Here is a 23,294-nt window from a genome sequence, read left to right on the forward strand (position 1 = left end):
AACCGATCATCCCCTACAAGCGAGGGCGTGGATTAAGTCAAACACTTTTGGGCTCGAACTAGACTCTTGGCAAAAAGCAAGCCGATCTCAAGTAGCTGTCTAGTCGTGCACGAGGAGCTCACAAGTAGCTTGAGTCGCTCGCATTTCTAGCCATGTACCCCAATAAATACCGTTTGGATGTCGAACAGAGTCGGGAACCCGCTCGAACATGAGCCGAATTTTTCACCAGTTCACTCACGCATAATCCCAACTTTTGGATTCTTATTTCGTGACAACCAATCATGGCTTATCGCTCGGGAAAACAGCTGACCCAAGTGGCACGGCCCATTCAATTTGAGCCCAATCTTGAAGGGCCCAACGAGGATTTCTCCTCGGATCGCCGTCGTCATCTCAAAGCTCAAGATCTTATTCATGCGAACGCCTCGAACTCAGGCTCTGTCGTGAGTTTCTCAACCTAGTCGGAGAGACGACGCAGTTGCCGGCCGTCTCTCTGCTTCTCAGGTCGGGTCGATCGATCGTCTCCTCGCTACGACATCCCGAAGCGAGTTTCCGCGGATCGCCGGACGTTCGTTTCCCGGCAAGCTGGAATAATTCAACGGTACGTTCGCTCAAGCCGCTTTCGCACTTTCCTTTAGCGAGATTTATGCGGGGTTTTGGTCACCGAGAGGCCATGCATGCTTCGAATTTGAGCTCGCGAAGTGAAGGGCTGCCCCGCAAAACAGTTCGCGTTTCGGTGATCTTCTCGCGCTTTTCCTCGTTCTGGGTACCGCGGGAAATGTTGTGGGTTTCTCTCTCGCTGCGCTATTTACTGAAAAGTTGTGCGCTTTTGCTGATGTTATGCGGAATCGTGTTTTTCTCTCGGCTTGTTTCTATATGTGCTGTGGCTAAAAGCGCACCGTAAAAGATCTGGGTGGGGAAATTTGTCGAACATCTGGCGGACCCGCCAGCTTACGCGGGTTCGTTAGCGATTCTGAGCTCCATTTTTTAAGTGGGTGGTTTAAGCACATTTATGCTGGTACGTCGTGCGGCTATCTTATTAAGTCTGCAATTTGATGCATTGACTCTTTTTGTGTTTAGGGAGAGTGCACTCCTGTTGGCAATGGCCTTTCGACATAGCCTCTGTAAGCGATCAGGCCTGGTTGCTCAGCGGTATCGTGCGTCATTTACCTACATTCCTCATCGCGATGAGGATCATGGAGGTAACACGCTCGATGTCGATGCAAATCAAGGGATGCTAAATAATGTATCCCAACGGAGGTCCTTTACAAATAATGTCAATAAGTCAGCTGGATTGGGGGCCTTTTTCAAGAGTGGTTCATGCTCAGCTCGCTCGAGTCTCTTGTTTTCATCGAGCATTGGGATTTCTTCTTTCCATCGGCATATGTCAACCACAGTTGGTGAAAGCGCAGATAAGATAGAACTTATAAGTGACGTAGCGGAAGCCATTACAGATACTACAATACAAGCAGTTGCTTCCCAGGCACCTGCTGTTAGTGAAGTGGCTGTAGCAGCTGCGGATTCATACTTGCCTGTACAGGCCTTGCAGTATGTGATCGACTATGTGCACCAGTTCACTGGCCTCAACTGGTATGGATGGATATTTATTTCCTGATGTTTGTTTTCTTGGACCTGTTGGCAAATCTCTAATGATGTAAAGTGGCATCTCGTCCAGAAGTTTTCTTCAAAGAAACACATATGGTTCAATCAAATGCAATGGGCTTACATATTTAGAAAATCATACACCAGTTTTGATGGTGGGTTCAAAATCCTGCTAGATAAATCGACAAAATCTTGTAAATTTAGTGTTTGACTTTCCCTTCATGGAAAAATTTGTAATTGCTTTGCCTTTAGAAGGTGTTGATTGCTTGTTGAAGCTATTGAAGACGGCAATAATTGATACTTGACTAGTTAGTATTCTATGTATAAAGCTAGGATTTGTCTTTTTGAATGGGGAGCATCCACTTTCTAATGTGGGTGATATTATAAGGCAGGTATTACAATATCTTGCAGGCAGGTTTTACAATATCTTGCACATGTCTTTCAGGTGGGCTTCCATTGTGGTGACAACTCTCTTGATTCGAACTGTGACGATTCCTCTTTTGATAAATCAACTGAAATCTACTACCAAACTTTCTGTAAGTTGGACTTCTATCGCTACATTTTCCATGTTTTGCTTTATGTTCTTAGTAAACAAAGACATTTAATTGCAATGCTCAGTGTAATCGCCTGTTGAGATTGTTGCATTTCATCTATTAAGAATGAAATCTTCTGCTCAATTTCACTTAACACGGACGAACATTTGATAGCAGATTAATCATGTCTGATTTGCTGTTCGACAATTCAGCCCTAGTTCAATTCAGTTCATCACTCAGATGACTTGACATTATAATATGAACTGCTAATGAGTAAGACTTCTATTATGCTGAATCTATCAAATTTAAGGCAGTTAATGCATTTTCTAATCTAGATGAAATTGTCAATGTGAGTTTTCTTTGAGCCATCCAAGAAAGCTTCTGAAATTTTCTATTATTTCAATTTTTGGAAAAAGCACTCAGCCTTAGGATGTTTAAATTATTTCTAATATACTACATCGTAGTCTTTCTCGATCAATACCATCATAACTGCTCCACCTCTGTCATACATGCCGCATTAGCTTCTGTGTCATTAGCAGCCCTCACACTCAAGACTTTCGATTATAGGCTACTAATCTGCTGCACTTAGATGAATATATTGTTCAGTATCGTCTATAAGTCATTCTAGACCAACATGACATTTTTTAAGCCAAGGACTTTCTTATTGTCTATTTGCTGTTAATAATCTTTGCCATTGATATATCTTCTTTACTTTTCCGTGGTTACTTATGTTGCTGTTACTCCAAAATTAAGCATGAGATTATGACAAGCTCGGCATAATCTTATGTTTGGGAGAATCAGAATATTAGGAACTTTAATTGCTGTCTGTGTGACAATTGGAAGCAAATAAATTTGTACTTTTACCATTATCCAACCATTTTTTTGCAGCAAAGAGAAAACATTTAAAAGCTGTTCTTATAGTCACCTTTCAAATGTTGCTTAAAAAGTTTGCCAACATAACATCGAGTAAGGATTATGAAGTTCCTTTTTTGTATATAGCAACTGTTGCCAATATTCCATTTTTCTGGAATTGCAACGGTTGAACTTATTGATTTGCTCAAGCTGTTTTAATCTCCCTTGGCGCACATTGAATTTTAGTGCTAGATCGATGAGCTGCCTTTTGCAACTCATGGTGCAGACGGCTAGACATGTTTTTTGAACTGTTTCCTGCTTTATTGCGTATGGATCCATTTCCCTTATAGTTGATGCTATCTTTCATTTTCTGTAGATAATTAAGCCACGCATGGAGGAGATAAAAGCAGAAATGGATGCAAAGGTATGATTGGCAGTCTTGTATTCTGCATGACATTTTACCCATGTTCCAGTATACAGCTGTTTTTGTCTTATTAGGACATGTATTGCTGCAAATTTTCTACTTGGGTTTGAATTTCCACTGTATGCCGGATTTGCATGTGAATACTTGTGTGCCCCCAAAGTTGCCGCAATCATGAAACGCGTGAAGCTCGGTGGAGGAGATTCTGTTTGAGTTATCTCCTCCTTCCTTGCCCCTCACATCCTCACTTATCAATTAAGTTCAAGATCTTTGTCTAGCGTGGCATGACTGGCTCCCAGTAAGCAGACCGCATATCTACATATACTGTAGTGTGTGTGTGCATGCGTGTGTGTGTGTAATTTCTTTAAGGAGTTTAGCTTGATGAGCTACCTAAGACTGCCGTTTTCCTATGTGGGGCAATATCCTTGATTTTCTCAACTCTGCAGATTGACATATGGGTGGCCTTACGTGTGTGTGGACTGTTTCACGTGTTATTTTTATATGACTGAACATTACAGCAATTGTCATATATGGATGGGTTTTCTTTTTTTCCAAATAAAATTCAAGGGTTTGTTCTAGATGAAAGTTACGTACTTGTCTTCCTCATGTCTTTTAGGGTATGGATCCAATTGCTGTGGCAGAAGGGCAGAGAAAGATGAAGCAATTGTTCAATGAGTAAGAAACCCTTGTGTGCCGACGCCATTGAATCTCTTGTATTAGTTGCTTTGCTGCCAATCATCCCCATAGTAATGTTTTATGTCTAGAAAAGATTAAGGAAAGGAAACCTCATTTCAGGTGAAAATTGTTAAGACTAAAAAAGTCTTCTTGGACGGTGACCGGTGGGTTTTGAAAAGTGCACCAGTTTTTCTCACAATTATTTAGCTCTGCGCTTCAGTAAGAAGCAAGGTTTTCCACCCTCTAAACTTGCAGGATAAAAGGGTATACATTTCCGAGCCAAATTGTATGCTATGGAAAACCTAATAAATTACATTAGTGTCATTATCATCGTCCTCCTCATGATCTTTACGATAGGAAGAGTCATTTCAACATCCCCAAAAGCTTCACTATTTATTCCCTCCCTGTTTGCTCGACATTGTAGCCCTTTCTTGCGACTCTTCACTGACCACAATGGCCTCTACGAGGCTCCAATATTTTGAGCAACAGTCTCCTTAGAGTACATCAACATGCTGTTAGTAAAAAACTTAGAAATGTGGAAGCTGTCTTGTCCATTAATTATGAATCAAAAGACTTTCAATTAGAAACATTGTTCAGCTTAGACAAATAATGTTTGCACAGTCTACTCTCAGAACTCAAGTACCTGTACTGGATTATGTATTAAGCAATCCAGTTAGTCAAAGGGTAGATTGCTTGGAGGATTCTATGTGTATTTTGAAAAGTCCTGTTCATCAAGTCTGCCATTTAACAACTTCTTTTCAGCAACTCCTCCTCTCACTATTAAGATTACCGATTTATTTGCTTAGTTGAGAAGCTTTCTTAAAGCATATATTGCGTCCTGAAAATGGAGAATCAATTCTCAGAAATGCCTCTCGGTAAAAGATTATCCACTGTTTTTCTTGTAAAGAATAGGCTGCTCAATTCACCTCTGTGTATGTTCTAGAGATCAATACAGAGTCTCAGATACTAGATAAAGCGAGTCAGTAAAACAAGGGATCTTGCTTGATTGTAAATTATGTGGAAAAGTTTCCCCTTCTTAAATTTCTGAATTGTGGGTCATCCTTTTAGTGAACGGAAGTCTATAACCGTGACTTCTTATTTAAAACTTTGCAGAAGTGGCGTCAGTCCGTTTACACCACTGAAGGGAATTTTTATCCAAGGCCCTATTTTCATCAGTTTCTTCCTTGCTGTAAGACAACAACCGCTTTTGCTTGTATCATCTTTCGTCTTTCCCTTTTCATCAATGTTTAGAATACACATTCCTCCTTTTTGTAGGTATCTAACATGGCAGAAAAAGTTCCATCGTTTAAAACTGGTGGAGCGTACTGGTTCACAGACCTCACTACCCCAGATGCTTTATACGTCTTTCCAGTTTTGACAGGATTAACATTCTTGATTACCGTGGAGGTATATTGGTTTAGCGTGGATTTAGCTTTTCCATTGATCCATTCTTGAACCACTTCTTATGGATGTTTTGGCATATAACCAAATTATCTTTTTGGCCATTTGCAAAATAACGAGTATAACATTGCTTTCTATCACCTTTTACCATGAATGGCCCTCAGTTCCTTCAATGAGCTCCCTCTCTCTCTCTCTCTCTCTCTCTCTCTCTCTCGTGCACATTCTATTTTGTGAGTAGCTGGTCTATCTCAACATGAAATCGACCTTTTCTTCATACTGAATGTGAAGTGTACGTGGTCTTATCATTGCTTTATGTTCTTTCCTTCTCTCTTCTCATTTTTGTGTTAGTATTTTGAATAGCTAGTTCTTGGCCTACTAACCCCAAGCCTTTACTCAGTCCAACGCACAGGAAGGCATGGAAGGAAACCCCATGGCTGGTACAATGAAGAATGTTTTTAGGGCCTTTGCTGTTCTCACTGTTCCGTTTACGGCTTCTTTCCCCAAGGTAAAATTCCTGCTTCTGGTGTAAAGATCTTGATAGCAACACCACAAGAACAGTGTGACCATGTTTGGCTCTATTTGTTACTCGTTAAATAATTCCATATGTGGAAAAGATAGATACTGATTGCAGAATGTTTTGTCATCTTGCTCTGATCATCTGCATCTCACCATTCCAAGTTGCCTGCACTGTGATGTAGGAGCATCTGAAAGTTCAAATTGTTTCCTTTTCCCCTATAAGAGAGTATGGCCTTTAATATATAAGTGATGAGGCTGTAACATTTACCGCGTTTTCAGTTATTTCTGTAGACTCTCATTTGGACTCACCTGCAAATATAGATACTGGAGACACCACAAGTTTCTTAAAGCATACAGAGCCAAGGCCATACTAAGTTTGTACTGCCGGTTAATCGCATGGATAGTGATGAGATTATGTTAACTAATTCACAATGTGGTGCCTTATGTCACCTCATCTTAGGATCAAAATCTTGAAAAAAAAATTAATGTGATTCGGGAATGCTTTTACGCATGCATATGGTTGAATATGGGCAGAACAGGCACATCTGCTTTTTCTGGTTTTCTTGTTTCCTGTTGTCTCGAGATACTTTGAACACTCCAATAGATAAGTTTCTAGTGACTTTCAGATGGAAACAAACCATTTATCCCCCGGACATTACCTTTTTCTGCAGGCCATCTTTTGCTACTGGATAACCACCAACTTTTTCTCGCTCGTATATGGACTTGGTAAGTCCTCTCTGCATCCAAAACATTAAGCAAATAATTGAGCTACTTCTGACACCGATGTGTTTTTGCTTTTAATTTATTCCCAAGCATCTGACCATGTCAACAATCATTTCAGTACTCAAACATACAAGCTTCAAGAAGATCGTGGGTGTCCCAGAGTTGCCTGTGGCTTTGAAACCCGCGCAAAAACAACCTGCTTTCTCTATATTCTCTGCACTCAAACAACCAACTTCAGCAGTGCAGGAACCTACCTCTGCTCCTGCTCAACCGTCCAATTTGAACGACAGAAGGATATCTTCTTCTTCAGTACTTAGTCATAGGCTCAGGAGTCTGGAGAAGGAGGTGAAGGGACGAAAGAAAAGCAAGAAAAGGTGAAGAGATTTTCAATTTACTCATAGTAGACCCTTTTTATTTATTATTAGGAGGTGCTGAGTGGTGTTAAATTCTTCGGACTTTTCCTACTTTTTAACATAGATTACAGAATATGGTGGTGCCACCACCTGCCGCCGGTCCTCCACCGGATGGCATTATGACAGAGAGTTGAGAGGAGATTGGGCCTCCTATGTATCTGATTTTTTTCGTAAGAATAATCGCCTTGGCCTTCATTGTGAGTGCCAATGGAAAATTTTGGCGGTTCCGCTGAATAATCTGGTTGAGCACACTGATGTATGAAGCTGCATTCTTCCTGATGAAAGGTTTTATCATTGGGTTAAAACAGAGCAATTTCAAGTCTGCCTCTAGTACTGTGTACTTTTTATCAATTCAATGCTGACGGCTTAACAGATTGTTCGTTACTTGGTGGACAAATGCTTCATCGATCCAGCTATAATGAAGGCTCTTGCTTTCCAAATTTTCGTCCAAAAGATGGTGTCGGACCGGTGACCCCTCTCTCTTACATGTCTTGTTAACAAATGCCCTAGGAATTTGTTAAGCATATTTAAATTATGGATTAAATTTATCTTTGAATGACTTCTCAACAGGAACCGTGATGGCATTTTTTAACAAGATGTCTCTTTAATATTGTAGGGATTAGGTTAAAAGCGTCTCTAGACATCTGTTAAACAACCAAGTAAGGAAGTATTGTTAATGCAGCCTCTCTCATGTTAATCATAAATCATAATCTTGCACAGCTCTCTTTGACGGTTAATCCAGTAACAACTAGCTGATTAAGCAAATCTGTCTTTAAGCCAAAAAAAAAAAAAAAAAAAAAAAGGTAAATCTGGCTGAAAGTTGGTGCTTCCCTAGAAGAGGAAGCGCATCAATAATCCAAATAAGCCATAGCGAAAGCAAACAAATGAATAACCAAATGAGCACGCTTAGAATGACCATGCCATTCTCAACTGTGATGAAACACTGGGCGAACCATTGATCCCTCTCCTCTCTTGTTTTTTGCTCGGTAATAAATCATGAAGGCAAAAACTTCATGCATCGACGCTTGAGCAAATGGGGACCCTGGAATTCTGTCAATTTCATCTCTGTTACTGAGGATGTTCCTACGATTTCGTGACGGAACAACAGCAGTGAAGAACAACAATCTAGGCTTCAATCTGTCAGCATCTTGAAAATTGCATCATCCCTATGATTCAGCTGAAGAGATAGAGGTGCGTACTGCAACGTGAGTAACTCTTCTCTGTTATATTTCAACCTTTGATCTGTTGAGAAACAAATCGAAAAGAAAATAAATAAATGAAATCGGATGCAGATACTAAAAGCATAGAGATTCAAGAAAAAGCTTTATTCAGTCAAGAGAGGAAAGACTCGCCTACAAAAGTTGGGGACAAGCACAGCTTTTCCGAATTGATATTCACCGGTGGGGTTCTTCTATTAAACTGTGATGATTTAGATGGAAAATTAGATGGGGGACGGTCTGAAGCTGAGATATGAATGAGTTCGTGCCTCAACTCAATCCGCGGATATTTTCTATGAAATAGCAATATGGCATCCTCGGTTAATAGCCAGCAACCCCTCAGATCCAACAGTTCCAGTGCTGCCGGGGGTTTGAATGAATCAAGCCCGCGATTCGTCAGCACGGCATCACGAAAGCCAAGAGTTTTCAGGCAACGGAGGGATGACCAGTGGTGAAGGGACAGGTCGGTATGATAGCCACTTTGAAGGAACAAGTGCCTCAACTCTGGAAATTCCAGTAAAGAGCACAGAGCATCATCCTGGAAATGGATCTGCTCCAAATTTAAGCTTTCTAAACTAAGACTTTGCAGAGCCGTCAAAGAATAAACCTTATCTGGTTCAGCATCTCCGTAGTCGATGAAACCTGAAATTTCAAACGACCTAAAACAGTTAGCCAGCACAATATCAATTCACAGCAGCAGCCAAGAGAGCATTCATTTGGCTCATAGTTTAGATAAACTACAAAATTTGGAAATTCAAGCAGAGAATAGGATTCAAATGAGACATTTTCTCCATCAAGAGATTTTGCAAACAAGATTTTTGGTCCATGGATTTTCACATTGCTAAAGAGCAAGCAAGAGTCCTAAATACTAGACGCCATTCATCAGCAGCATTGGTTTTGATATGAACTTCGCAAGAGGAGATAAAAACTAATTTGCAGGGCATTGCTATGCTAGAGTGGAGGAAAAAACAGAACCATTCAGCATGGAATGGGCTGTTTTGGACATTCGAACATCCAAAGTCCTCTCTGGCTCACTTGTAGTTGATCACTACAATGCTCAACTCATTTACAAATCCTTAAAAATATCAGAAAGCTTAAGTCTGATTTTTTCCCTAACATCCATTTTCATTCGGAACTTGAGCTGAAAACAGGTAATAGCAGAAACAATCGACAATCTCCTTCATTTCACTTCCCAGTTTGCTCATATTAAAGAATCTGATCTAAAGGTTCTTTCGCCTTTTCCTTAATACAATTGTTTGGGATGTTTTGACAGAATAATATGTCAACGCAGACTAAAATAAGAGAATTTAGAATCTTTGCTTGCTTTGTCTTATGAAACGTCTGCATATTAGCAATAATCAGATGCATCAAATAGAACAACCTTATATGATTGGGTCCATGAGAAGTACCTTTAACCTTTGTGTGGCTTAAGTCAATAGCCTTCAATTTAGGCATCACGCCGATATAGGCAATGGCAATGTCATCGACTGATGTACGAGAAAGTGAAAAAATCTCAAGATTTGGAACATATCCTGCCAGAATACCCACACCTGAAGAAGTCACTCCTGTGTTGTTGAGATTCAGATTTCTCAGGTTGCCTCCTATCTGAGCAATTAGCTCAACTGAATCATCTCCAATTCCACTAGAACTGAGGTCCAAGCACTCCAATGATTTCATGGAAGATAAGAAGTAAAATCTGGGAATCCGAGTGTGAGAAGCATCTAGAAAAGTCAAGAAGCTTGGCTCAAGATGCATAAAGGCTTCGGCCTCATTTAGCAATGTAGCTCCAACAATTTGGAGCTTTACTAGAGGGGCTTTATCACCAGTTCCTCCAAGGATGGATTTAATTGTGCAGTTACTCATGTTAAGGCATTCAAGAGAGGACAAATATGGCAATGTCGTCACCTTGGTCCACGCCAAACTCAGGAAACTCAATCTAGGGAATTTTTCAAGAAGAATGACACCGTCGTCTGTTAAGTGACTCCCCCAGAGGTCAAGATGCTGGAGTTTCGTCAGTCCCTAAAAACAGGATATATGACAAATCAAAATCCCAGTATCGTAGCAAAGAACTGCCAAAGCAGTAACATCAGCTAACAAAGACTTGCCAACAATATATAAGATCAACTCGAGTTACAGCAATTCTAAAGACTTCATGTGAAGAAGAATTTCACAGAGCTGATCCTCAATAATCGACAAAAGATCCAGATGAATAAATGGTCTGAATTCTATCCAATCAGATTTGTATGCTATTTCCTCCCAATAACCTAGAAAACAAGGTTTACTGATAGAAGAAAAACAGAGTAAGCAAAAATTCTTAGGACTTGCCACGATTTCACTGCCATGTCTAAAAATTAACAATTGCAATAAAAATAAGATTGAAAATATATATATATACCTGAAGTGAATTTAAAGCCTTGTCAGTGACAGGCAGGCCACCCAAGTCTAACACTGACAAGTTTGAAAGGGAAGCCAGAAGTGCGATGCCATCGGCCGTGAGACCAGTTTCTGAGACCCTCAGCTTTTCCAGAGTTGAGATAGACAGAAGATGCCGAATGCCGGCATCAGTGACCTTCACACATCTGGAGAGGTCCACCTCCTTCAAATTATCCATTCCTTGAACCAAAAGAAGTGGACAATAAGCTTAATGCAATTACTAAATTTCTATAAAGAAACGGGTATCAATGATTAATTAAAAGCAGAAAGATGCTCCGGGAACATATGAATTGACATGATTCTCAAACTAAAGGTCTGATGCCTCCACTTCCTTGCATGCAAAGTTTCAATATCATTATTCTAAGCATTTTGTTATGTACAAAGACCTATTAAATAGCAACGATCTTGAGGATGACCAAACAAATTTGAAAATTGAAATGATCCTAAGCAAACCTGAAATGGCCCAAAGAGCAGAACTGGTAATCCTATGGCAATCTGCAACATTCAAACAGCGCAAGTAACGGAATCCTCCCAAGTATGCCATCCATTCTGCATCCACAGAGATCTCCCCTCTTAAATCAGCCTCCTCGACACATCTTTTGAATACCCTGTCGAAGCAAGTTCAGTTTAGCAGATGGCCTAGACTAGCATAAAAGAAATTAAATTAGAACATGAAAACCACATTTCAGAGTTCAAAACAGCAATCCACGTGCTCAAACCGAAAGTGAATAACACATAATGTTATCACACTTCCCCGATGATATGCTTGGACTCTTCAACTTACTTTTCATATTCAGGTGAACCACATCGTTGCACAGTATCTAATTACCATCCATTCCTTTTTCTCTGTCTTCCTTTGTCATTCGAGAAATTAAAATAACAAAAAACAGAAATGACCCTGTTGCAAGAGCTCACACTATAAATTTGAAAAGGCTTACTGAAGCAGGCACATATGATGAAACCAATTGAACAACACCATGTAATTTTAAAACCCATTTGGCAAGTTCTGGAAAGAGGCGGCCATTGACAGGTGAAACAAATCCAGCAAATATAATGACCTCTTTGCATTTCCATCAAAATGAAGCAAGTCTGTCAGTATCATTGACGTCCCTCCCAAGTTCCCTCAGAAGAATCAAGTGAAATGACCAATAACGACTCTTGCCTTTTTCTGAATCGACCAATTTACTTATACAAGATGTGCACTACAAGACAACTGGAAAATTTTGAACACTGGATTTCAAGTCCATCTGAACAATCTCTATACCATATCACATAAGGCATCTCTTTCTGTTATTTTTTAAAGCAGCGAAATTTAAGGAAACGAATTACAAGGAGAGAATAAACATTGAGTGCATGATTGCAGTTTGCGGATTGTTCAAGCAGCAGCGAGACAGCTCATATCTCTACGACATCATTATTCGATTTTTCCTTCTCAAAAGGTAAATCGGAACGGACAGGAGACTTTCTCGAAGCAAAGAATCTCCAGTCAACGAGCACAAGCACAGTGCAGCCACCGCGCCTTGCTCTCGTCACTTTCAGCTCTCGTCACGAACGGACTAAACCGAAACAAAACGGACGCGATTCGCGCGCGATCGCAGGTTCGATCGACCAGCAGAAGCGACCGATATCCTCCCTCTCGACAACCATCTCGTCGCTCCCCTCTCACTCTCTCGAGCGCACAAGCGAAAGCGGAACGGGCGACGGCGACGAGGCTTACACGAGCAACGACGGGGAGAGGAGGCGGCGCTGCAGGAGGCGGCGGAGGAGGGCGTCGGCGAGCGGGGAGGGGAGGCGCTCGAGGGTCCGCCGCTGCTTCCGCCACCTGTCGACGGCGTCGCCGCTCTGGCAGGCGGACTCGATGCAGAGGCGCAGCAGCCGGCTCTCGGTCTCCATGCGCGAGATCTTCGTCTTCTCCCTTGGGAAGGTTGACTCTCTCTCTCTCTCTCTCTCTCTCTCTAGAACTGGTTTGATCTGAAATTCGGTTCAATTCGGTAAAAATGGAAGAGCGGAAGTGACAGAGGAAGTTCTGCTCAAAATTGAGAAGCTTCTCCTTTTGCGCTCACGTAACGCCAGTAGCACGAAGTTACTCTGTCCCTTCCACGATGCGCGAGCTACCTCCCTTTGAAAAATGTCACAAATGATCCCTGTACTATTACTTAATATGCAATTTGATCCCTAAACTTTTGATCGGCTCAATTTGATCTTTGAACTATCGATAAATATCTAATTTGATCCCTAAACTATTTGATAAATATTTGATTTGGTCCATGAACTTTCGATCGGCTCAATTTGATCCCTGAACTATTAATAAATGTTCAATTTAGTCCTTTGTTACTTTTTTCCTTCTTTTTTTTTTTTTTCTTCTCTCTTCCTTCGCCGACTCCGGTGGAGGGAAGCTGGCGTCCGATGAAGGTCGCCCTCACCGGCTAGCCCTCGCCCGATGCTGGGGTGCTCCTCGCCCGACGCCGGGGAGGGGCTCTCTCGCCAGATCCATGAGGGAGCCTCTTGCGGCGTCAAGCGAGGGGCTCCCTCACCGATCTATGAGGGAGCCCCTCGCTCGACGCCGACGAGGGCCAGCCGGCGAGGGCAACCCTCGCCGAATGCCGGCTTCCCTCCATCGGAGCCGGCAGAGGGAAGAGAAAAGAAACAAAAAAAATAAAAATAAAAACAGTAACAAAGGATTAAATCAAACATTTATCAATAGTTCATGAACCAAATCAGACATTTATCAAATAGTTCAGGGACCAAATTGAGCCGATCAAAAGTTCAAGAACCAAATCGGACATTTATCAATAGTTCAAGGACCAAATTGAGCCGATCGAAAGTTCATGGATCAAATTGTACATTAAGTAATAGTATAGGGATCATTTGTGACATTTTCCCTTTCCTTTTTGGATAAGCTTATTCAAAGTCCTAAAACTTGTAAACAAAATGTATTTAGTCCTAAAATTTTTAAGAAGTACAATTCAATTTTAAAATCTATCAAATTGATCAAATCGAGTCCTTTCATTTTAGCACTTTTAAAAAGTTTTATGACTCAATTACACATTTATGATGAGTTTTAGGATCTAATTGCTCTTTATGAAAGTTTTATGATTCTATTACACTTTCTTGATAAGTTTTCAGATTTAATTACACTTTTTGATAGTCGTAATAAGTTTTAGAACTTCCAAATATGATTACCATTTCTCTTTTTACGCTCCCCGATGCACTTATTGTTACTACAAAGAACCGCATTTTGGAAATCATTTGTGACATTTTCCCTTTCCTTTTTGGATAAGCTTATTCAAAGTCCTAAAACTTGTAAACAAAATGTATTTAGTCTTAAAATTTTTAAAAAGTACAATTCAATTTTAAAATCTATCAAATTGATCAAATCGAGTCCTTTCATTTTAGCACTTTTAAAAAGTTTTATGACTCAATTACACATTTATGATGAGTTTTAGGATCTAATTGCTCTTTATGAAAGTTTTATGATTCTATTACACTTTCTTGATAAGTTTTCAGATTTAATTACACTTTTTGATAGTCGTAATAAGTTTTAAAACTTCCAAATATGATTACCATTTCTCTTTTTACGCTCCCCGATGCACTTATTGTTACTACAAAGAACTTCATTTTGGAAATCAAATTTTCCAAATTATATTATAAGCGCCTCAAGATACTTGTTAATAATATGCATTTCTATGTTATCCTTTCAAATTAAGTCTTCGCCATGGTTATTATTGCATCCTCCCTAAAATTCCATTTTGATAATTGAATCGAGTTGGGGCATATCATGTACTTGGGTTAAGGTTTTTTTTTTCTTTTTTTTGTGGGCAGAGTCAAAGTGTCATTTCATTCATTTTCATAAAGATACCAAAAACGAAATTTCATAATCCAACTGCAAATCAAGATAAATCCCGAATGGGTTCAAACCAAAGCAAGTTCCAGAAAACAATATAAATCATCATAATAAGGTTAGGAGTCACTTTTTCAATATAGAAGGGATTTGCAATGGAGGAAGATGCTACAAAATCTTCTCAAGTCTATAAATCTCCAAATGTTGATATGGCTTCATCCCAAAAATCAAAGTCGTTCGAAGTAACGAAGTTGCACGAGCATAAATACGACACTTGCAAAAGCAAAATCTTCATGAAACTTATTCGATTTCCTTCGAAACTGGATTTGTTCACCAATGAAATCTAAGGAAAGCAAAATCCCGATATCATATCATACAGCAAAAATTATGATAGCTATATTACATCGAGATAGAAACCTCCCTGAAATGGGAGAAAGAAGCTTCCGTAGAGTGTTCAAAAAGAAAATGAGAAAATGAAAATAGAGGACGAAATCAGCTTAAGAAAAATAAAAACATGGAAGAGGGAGAGATCTAACTCAAACCCTCCCTTTCATCTGTGGTGTATGCGCCGCCCTATTATTATTATTATTATTATTATTATTATTATTTTAGCAATGCCGCCCTATTATTTCACGAGTAATAATATGAATTTTTTTGAAGTTACAAACTAACCGAGGGACTTAAGTTGTCAATAAAGTATGTTTTTAGATATTTAACTATTTAAGGCATCTACAAATCAAACCCCTCGGTTGCCTCGCTTTTTACTTTTCGTAAAGTAATAATATAAATTGTTAAATTCCATCTACCATTCAAATACCTACCCGCTCCACCTTTTTTTTTTTTTTTTTTTTTTTTGTCGAACTACCCGCTCCACTTGAAAAGCAACCATCTGCCCGCATGGCTTTAAACACCAGTTTAGATCTAAACGAAAATCGAATTTTCAAGCAGTAAAATAGAAGGTCAAGTGATGATAGTTACTCCGGACAAACGTATAGGATCCATTTATTTCATAAAAAATAAATAATCAAAAATACATTTATCTTGAAAATAATTACTTATAAAAAATGATTGAAAGGAAAATATTTTTTTTTTTCATTCACAACAGTATTTAGACAAAAATCATTACCAGTAATGAAAACATTTTTCATAAGATAACAAGTTTTTGGAAAAATGTTTTTCAAATTATTTATTTCGGAGCCTTAAAGAAATTCACTTTAATTAAAGAAATATCTCTCAGCGGAGACAAACTGGGAAAAGAGGAAAAAGAAAAAAGTTATTGTGTCCCCTAGACTCTAATTCACAGCTTAGCGGCGCGCCATGCTCGTCGCGCTCTGGGCTCGAAGCGAAGTAGTCAGGCCCATCATCTAGGCCCAGACCAGAAGTTGGCCCGTCAAATATCAGGGCTAGGCCTCGGGCCTTACGTGAACTCGAACGCGATGCATAAATAAACGAGAGCTCCTTGCTTCCTCGCACGAAGAGCCGGTTCGCGGCGGCTCATGAGAAATTACTACAAGCAGTTCACCACATGTATCGAACTGAGCATATGCCCCACTGAAAATGGCAAACCCGATCCGTCCGATCCCACCAAAATTCGAATGGAAATTTGCTGTACCCGACACCGGTTATGTCAATACCAAAAATGGCTCAGCGGCCGTAGATAATCAATAAGGCCCACCAAGCCCAAAGCAGATGAACAGGCTCGCGGCAGTCTGCATAGAGCCGCCGTCGTAATTACCGATGGCTCAGTACCGGCTACTGCTCGAATGTAAGAGGATAAGAAGGAGGCTAGTTGCCGAAGCGCTCGATATCAACCACGGATAAGTCAACACAATTATTGAGGGAACATTGAGTATTACGGGCAATTTGAAATTAAAACGATAACCATCGAAGTGGTTGTTCTTACAACTTGGTTATGAATAAATGAAGAAAAGTCATTGTGAAAGGAGATCGGACAATTGAACAAAAAACCAATGCATTCGTTTTTTTGGCTATCATTCTTTATTTATCTTTATCCCGCATTTATTTTCAGTTGTATTGGATTCAATTTTTATTCACCGCAATTAAAATAAAATTCATAACTTCCTTTCCAAAACGACATGATACACAATAACCCCAAGAGCCAATCTTTGGTGAAAGATATTTTGTTCAAAAACAGTCTCAGTGAAACAAGTTTAGGTTCATTATAATAGCTACACTAAGAGTCCGCGTGATAAAATTTATGCTTCTCTATTTCTCTGTTCATCGGAACAAGTTTGGAACAAAAATCCGTTTGGAAACGTAATTTGATTTTTCTATTTTTGAAACATTTATATTCCGTAAATAGATTTAAAAAAGAAATCGTTTAAAATTTTTAACCTTTCAATTTTGAAATAGAATTTGAGAGATCAATTTCTGTTAAAAATCAACTTTTATTTTAGAAATTTTATCATACGCACCCTAAGATTTGCTGAATAGTTTCTCAATGATTGATATCCGGGACATTTATTCATAGGTTTTTTTGTGATGCGGAAAGCCAAGGAGCACACCCCACGTGTCGCCCAGTATTGGTGAAGAGATGGCTCGTCGGGGCTTTGCTTATCGAGGCAGTTGCGGGGTCACTGAGGAGCCTCCCCCCTTCCCTCAAAAGATCAGCATTCATGTTTGATTGAGAAGACCGGGACAAAGAGCCCTTGATGGATGGCGAATGGTCTATGAAAAAGAGGACAAAAAAGCACGGAACTGGGAACGGGAAACGTGATGTGAGAGAGTTACGAAGTGGGTGAACATCTTTCTCCAGGAAGTTCCAACTGTTCAAGCTTATCAAACTGCTCTTGCGCCTGGAAAAGTATAAAAAATTGTTTACGTGATCCCGTTAGATCATGGTGCGATCACGCACGTGTAATGGCATAGATTCGAAGGCGTTGCCGTGACTCCAACAAGCAAGTAGTGGTGGCAATAATGCGACCAGTATTTTAGTAAATGAGGTGGGTAAGAATTGGCACAAAAAGCTTGCGATTACTCTTACATATATAAGGAAAGCCGAAGGCAAGAGACAGATAATTGATGCAAATTTTGCTCTTAGATGAGCCATGACACTAATCCAAGCTATCAAAGGTGAGCAATTCCAAGTTTTATCCAAATTGTATTCCTATTATCAGGTTAAGTTTCCTATTCAGGAACTTAAATCCTAACTTATCACAAGTTTCAAGATCTACCTAGATTCCACGTGTACTATTAATTGAATGATTAAAGTAAATCATTATTATTATTTTTTTTTGGTAAAGGTAAAAATTTATAAATAGCTTAACCAACTATACAAAAATTGGCGCCAAAAACTTTCACTCAAAATGACAACAAAACATAATGAGTGGAAGGGAGCCGATGTAAAAGAAAGACACCCGAAGGAACGGGGAGTCGAAAAAACACTACTAGAAACGAACAAAAGCAGGAAACAAGCAACAAGCAAAAGGCAAGACAACACTAAACAATAGGACCGAAGATGGAAGAGTCAAGTCCCAACATCGCTGGAGCCTCCTATTCCTAATGTTGTCCACCACATTGGTGAAGATAAGCGCCTTGTCCTTGACTATTTTGATGAGGTGATTCTTCAAAGCCGGCAACTCCAAGGTCTCTCCCCGAAAGATAATGCTATTGTGCTTTTTCCATATCAAGTGGCACATGGCACCAAAAGAAAACCGGGCAATGCAATGGAAGAAGTCATTGCCACGAAGGAACTTCAAAGTCCAAATAAGGTTCTCAGACCAAGATCTGTTTCTCCAAGGAAGATTACATCTGGTGGCCCAAAAAAATGCAAGACTAGCCGAGATGTGGCAATCAAAGAACAAGTGAACAATAGAATCCGGTCTTGCATTACAAAAAGCACAAAGGCCACTATCAATTTTACCATAGAAAAGGAGAACCTGGGTAGGTAAGCGATTCCGAATAATAAGCCAAAGGATGAATTGGAATCTTGGAGCAATCGAATCATTCCAAATAAGCGAAGCCCAAGGAACACAATCATTTTCCTCCTAATCATATCCCACGCTGAGACTATCGTGAAAACACCATAAAAGCTCCCACGCCAAGTAAACCTATCTAGGGTTCTAGAGAGGACCGGAAGAGAGTAGTCACCAGCTTCTAATACAGTCCTGAGCGCACCACTATAAGGGGAGAATAAATCCACCAGCGTCGCCTGTCTAGAAAAGCCCGAAGTATCAATGAAGGAGTCCAATGAAAATAAGTTTAAGGGGCCTCTCGGGTGCCCATGGTCAAACCATAAAGACATAGAAAAACCATCTCCAACTTTCCATAAGAAGGATAATTGAAACTCCCGCCTCAACTGCAAGATCTTCTTCCATGCCCAAAGCATACAGACGGAGTGTGAGAAATCCAAAAATTGTCCTTCTTTAAAAAGGTTGTATGAATCCACATACGCCACAAGAATACCTTATCAGTGAAAAGAATCCAAATATACTTGAGTTTTGTAGCTTTGTTGCAATCATGTTATTTGCGAATGCTCAATCCACCTTCAACCTTAGGGAGACATATACTTCCTCCCAAGCAACTTTTGCCTCCCCTTGGCCAAGCTTTGTTGCAATCACGTAAATCATTATTTTTAATAACCACAATTTGTTACAAAATCACAACTCATATTTATACATACAGAAATTTTGAAATATTAACAAAATAATAACCTTGATAATGAATATCACTAGAAATGAAAACTCAAACTATTAGTTTCTGATTACATACTCATCATTGAACACAATGAAATGTTACTAGATTATGTGGAGACATAGATAAAAAAAAAAAAATACAAAAACTTGTTTCGGGTTCCAATCGGAACCTAGAACCCACGTATTAGAACAAATTTCTCAATTTTTTAAACCAGAATCTGTCGTGCATATTTTAGAATCCAGAATTAGACTAGTGGTCTATGGAACCATACTCACCCCTATAGGTTATAAATATAATTTGAGAAATGCTTGCACAACCGTTTGTCCATTGCCAAATGACAATGTAAAACGGTCAGAGGGCAACTACAAATTTATTTTGAGGAAAGTCAATAATATCGATTATGTGTAAAACAAATTGTTTGATTATGGATAGAACAAAAAATAATTTTTTCATCTAAAGTAATAATATTTAAGAACATTGATTCTGTTAGCCCTCGTCTAATTTTTGTCTCTAGATTTAAGTTCACAATAATCTATTTAAAATTCGAATTGTATACATAGACATATCTTCTAATTTCTCGAGCCATACAAAGAGAAAGCTTCGTATACGTTTCTAGGGGGTTCTAGTTTATCTATGTCTATCCCAATGAGCCGTAAAAAAATTAAAATCAGTTTAAGAAGTCTACCGATTTCCTCAAAATGAGTTTGTGTGGCCATCGCACTGTCACTTTAGCAGCGGACAGTTCGGCTAGCTTACCCCCATGTATCTTATAATCGTAAGAATTATTAAAGTAATTTCGATACAGATAAGGGTTGTGTTATATTACATTATACTATACAAATATATATGTGTATATATATATAGAACAAATTTCCAAACTCAAAATTAGAAATCGGATAGGATGGAACATGAGTAAGAGAAAGGTCCAATGAAATTATTCATTCATTATTATTATTCCATCGAGAAAGAGATGGCGGACACGGCCCGAACAAAGGGAGACACTTCTCGAGCGCTCGCGACCGCGACCCGCCACGTCACCGTCGCCGCCAGGCTCTCCGCCCCACACGTCGTCGAGCCCCGCGAGCCGTACCTCTTCCCACCCCGGCTCCCGCCAGAAGAACCCTTCAAAAATCCCTGGCGCCACGTACCGCCGCCGGCCTCCCAATCTCGGCCGTCCACGTCGCCGCCACGACCGGTCCACGAAACGCCCCCCGCCGTCCCTCGGCCGCCCCACCTGTCAGCTCCACCCCGGCCCCCACCGGGACCCACACATCCGACGGCCCACGTTCGTCCCTTTCCTCCCCCTCTTTTTAAGAGCTTACCGGACGCCTCCGGTCATTTTCACTTCCCTCCCATCATTGCAAAGAGCGAATGATTGCTGGCCGCAAGTTCCCCGGCGGGCCTAGACGGACGGGACGGAGCGTCGGCTTGTTCGCCGGATGGAGAGCTTCGTCGAGCCGCCGGAGCAGGAACGCCTCCTCGCGCTGGACGGATGCGCGCTCAAGAGGAAGCGGGGAGCCCCGGAGGTGACGTCGTCGGAGAAGGTGGAGGACGGGCCGCTGGGGCCGGCGCCTGTCGGCGGCGACGGAGGAGTCGGGGAGGGAGATGCGCGGGGACTGACGTGCTTGTCGCATGGGTCGATGTCGGTGATCGGGAGGCGGAGGTCGATGGAGGACGCGGTGACGGTGGCGCGGGGCGCGGTGGCCGGGAAGCTGGGCTGCTACGACTTCTTCGGGGTGTACGACGGGCACGGCGGCGCGAACGTGGCGAACGCTTGCCGCGACCGGCTGCACAAGCTGCTGGTGAAGGAGATGGAGGGGAGGGCCGACGTCTGCGGCGGCGACGGAGGCGGAGAGAGCGAGTGGAGGAAGGTGATGGAGGCGTCGTTCGGGAAGATGGACGAGGAGGTCGGAGGGAAGGGGGTGGACGCGTCGACGAGGATGGCGGGGTCGACGGCGGTGGTGGCGGTGGTGGGGAAGGAGGAGGTCGTGGTGGCGAACTGCGGGGATTCGCGAGCGGTGTTGTGCCGCGGCGATGTGGCCGTGCCCTTGTCTGTTGATCACAAGGTGAGCTCTCGCTTCGTGTTTGTTTGTTTACACTGAAGCTGTGTAGCTCAGGGGATCTCTTCTTGTTCTTCTTCCCCTCAAAAGACACTTCATTTATTCATATATTTTGCCCAGAAATCTTGAACCGACTTAGACCAATCTGATCTACAAGTCTTATCCTTTTGTCTACTCGGTGTCGTTTCTGGGTAATACTTCCAAAAGATCACTTGGGTGTTCTCTCAAAGGTGCTTAATTTTTCTTATGGTTTTGGTTTTATATGAAAGGATGTGCAAGAAATTCATAAAATGTCTGATCCAGATTAGGTTGACTTTGGGGTCATGCTTCACAAGGTTGACATCCTATGATTAGGGGAACTTACTACGCTCTGGCATTCTCTGTTTTTTGTTTATGGTTATGTAGACCGGCTGAGGCCCGTCTTCCCTGTTGGTGTAATCAGTGAACTAGAATTCGTCCCTGTGATTTTTTGTGGTCCTCCACAATATTCATTCTGCGGTTCTTTGATAAAACACTGCTGAAACCACTTCAAGTAGCCGTGAATGGGTGATAGCTAGGTGCGGCCCTTCGCAATATGGCACGTTATTTGGTTTGATAGATGAACGCGAACCTTTTAAAGCTCTTGCCAGTAATTTTATACCGCCTCTTCATCAGTGACATATCTATTTTCTGATATTGAAACAGTAGCAAGGTCTTCAGCCAGTGAAAGCGGGTAAAGTCATCTTCATATTGAAATGGTACAGTTTGAGTTGTGGGAAGATTTTCCTGAGCAACATCTTTAGAGCATTTGTCATGGTAGATACTCGATTAGTTGCCAATGCTAGATTGCTAGCAGAATAAATTAGTTGTGCTAAAGTGAAAATAGTTACATCCTGTCATGCGTCATACCCTTGGGCTAAATCTCTTGGATTTTGATTAAAATGGCTTACTGACTCCCCTGAATAGCCTGACAGGCCAGATGAGAAGGAGAGAGTGGAAGCAGCTGGAGGAAGGATCATAGATTGGAATGGATCCCGTGTCCTCGGCGTGCTTGCTACATCGAGGTCAATAGGTACGTGGAACTTCGTCTAGCAAATGGCTCTAATGATGGACTTTATTTGATGCTTTTATAGGAATATATACATAATCTGTGCATGAAATGTTGTTTTCCAATTGCATTCGTCACTTCGGCAAGTGCTGAGTAATGTGGTTAGCATTAGTACACTTGTGGTGCCAGTCCTCTACACTTGAAGGGAACATGTTGGATCACTCAGATTCTAGTTTGGTAACAATTTGTTAGAATTGTTAACTGCAGCCTGTCGACATGTACTTGAAACAATGCTCAAGGCTGAATTACTGACAAGGAGCAATAACCAGTACCTGTCATGCAAAAGTTTTAGGGGGAGACTGGCTTTTCTTTTGTGTGCGCGCCATTTGTGTGGTGACAGTATCAGATAGCAGCGTTTACTTGTTGCAGGAGACTATTATCTGAAGCCATTTGTGATAGCGGAGCCGGAGGTCACGGTAAGCAAGAGAACAGAGTTGGACGACTTCCTCGTGATAGCAAGCGATGGCTTATGGGATGCACTCTCTAATGAGGTTGCCTGCCAGGTCGTGAGGAGATGCCTCAATGGACGAATAAAGAGAAGGTTCCCTGAGGAGCTGAGAGGAAGTAACGCCGCCGAGGCAGCGGCAGTGCTAGCCGAACTGGCCATGGCTCGAGGTAGCCAGGACAATATCAGCGTGATTGTGGTCGAGCTGAAGAAACCAAACTCGAAGAGTCCTTAAAAAGAAGTTACTCTTCATTTGGGCGGGTTCCAATGACCTCCCGGCACCATGTAAACTAGCAAAAATGTAAATAGGTACTCTGCGACTGAGAATGTTTCTAGTTGGGCTATCGATGTTCAACTTGTTTTTTTCCCTTGTACTGACTTCAAGTTGATATTAAAATGCCACATCCTTCATGTTGTTTATC

At 41.1% G+C, this 23,294-nt stretch overlaps 3 protein-coding genes across 4 annotated transcripts; 2 read left to right on the forward strand and 1 right to left on the reverse strand.

Annotated features, from left to right (window-relative positions):
• Positions 1-408: 408 nt before the first annotated feature.
• LOC104443991 (mitochondrial inner membrane protein OXA1) lies at positions 409-7,455 on the forward strand. The gene is made up of 10 exons (XM_010057562.3): positions 409-598; positions 1,078-1,587; positions 2,045-2,135; positions 3,361-3,408; positions 4,022-4,080; positions 5,194-5,269; positions 5,356-5,487; positions 5,879-5,986; positions 6,669-6,723; positions 6,839-7,455. The coding sequence occupies exons 2-10, from the start codon at positions 1,100-1,102 to the stop codon at positions 7,096-7,098; spliced, it is 1,317 nt and encodes a 438-aa protein (XP_010055864.1). The 5' UTR covers positions 409-598; positions 1,078-1,099; the 3' UTR covers positions 7,099-7,455.
• Positions 7,456-7,821: 366 nt separating this feature from the next.
• On the reverse strand, positions 7,822-12,828 carry LOC104443990. The gene is made up of 6 exons (XM_010057561.3): positions 12,501-12,828; positions 11,237-11,391; positions 10,746-10,963; positions 9,760-10,369; positions 8,486-8,992; positions 7,822-8,375 (listed from the first exon to the last, which is right to left on the reverse strand). The coding sequence occupies exons 1-6, from the start codon at positions 12,674-12,676 to the stop codon at positions 8,266-8,268; spliced, it is 1,776 nt and encodes a 591-aa protein (XP_010055863.2). The 5' UTR covers positions 12,677-12,828; the 3' UTR covers positions 7,822-8,265.
• A 7,766-nt stretch (positions 12,829-20,594) lies between these two features.
• On the forward strand, positions 20,595-23,294 carry LOC104443989 (probable protein phosphatase 2C 8). 2 transcript variants are annotated; one of them, XM_010057559.3, is made up of 4 exons: positions 20,595-21,346; positions 22,286-22,391; positions 22,797-22,843; positions 22,931-23,294. In XM_010057559.3, the coding sequence occupies exons 1-4, from the start codon at positions 20,720-20,722 to the stop codon at positions 23,105-23,107; spliced, it is 957 nt and encodes a 318-aa protein (XP_010055861.2). In that variant the 5' UTR covers positions 20,595-20,719; the 3' UTR covers positions 23,108-23,294. The 2 variants fall into 2 exon arrangements, with proteins under 2 accessions (XP_010055861.2, XP_010055860.2); XM_010057558.3 differs by having other exon boundaries at positions 20,605-21,346; positions 22,797-23,294.

The sequence above is a fragment of the Eucalyptus grandis genome, chromosome 10 (genome assembly GCF_016545825.1).
Source record: "Eucalyptus grandis isolate ANBG69807.140 chromosome 10, ASM1654582v1, whole genome shotgun sequence".
Classification (NCBI taxonomy): Eukaryota; Viridiplantae; Streptophyta; class Magnoliopsida; order Myrtales; family Myrtaceae; genus Eucalyptus; species Eucalyptus grandis.

Excerpts from the sequence above, each read along its gene's own strand:
- LOC104443991 (XM_010057562.3), top strand. The coding sequence starts at position 1,100 with ATGGCCTTTCGACATAGCCTCTGTAAGCGATCAGGCCTGGTTGCTCAG. Across the intron at positions 3,409-4,021 it reads AAGCAGAAATGGATGCAAAG|GGTATGGATCCAATTGCTGT; the intron begins GTATGATTGGCA and ends CATGTCTTTTAG. Across the intron at positions 5,987-6,668 it reads TTACGGCTTCTTTCCCCAAG|GCCATCTTTTGCTACTGGAT; the intron begins GTAAAATTCCTG and ends CTTTTTCTGCAG.
- LOC104443990 (XM_010057561.3), bottom strand. The coding sequence starts at position 12,676 with ATGGAGACCGAGAGCCGGCTGCTGCGCCTCTGCATCGAGTCCGCCTGC. Across the intron at positions 11,392-12,500 it reads CTCTCCCCGTCGTTGCTCGT|GGTATTCAAAAGATGTGTCG; the intron begins GTAAGCCTCGTC and ends TTGCTTCGACAG. Across the intron at positions 8,376-8,485 it reads CTTGTCCCCAACTTTTGTAG|ATCAAAGGTTGAAATATAAC; the intron begins GCGAGTCTTTCC and ends GTTTCTCAACAG.
- LOC104443989 (XM_010057558.3), top strand. The coding sequence starts at position 20,720 with ATGGAGAGCTTCGTCGAGCCGCCGGAGCAGGAACGCCTCCTCGCGCTG. Across the intron at positions 21,347-22,285 it reads CCTTGTCTGTTGATCACAAG|CCTGACAGGCCAGATGAGAA; the intron begins GTGAGCTCTCGC and ends TCCCCTGAATAG. Across the intron at positions 22,392-22,796 it reads TGCTACATCGAGGTCAATAG|GAGACTATTATCTGAAGCCA; the intron begins GTACGTGGAACT and ends TACTTGTTGCAG.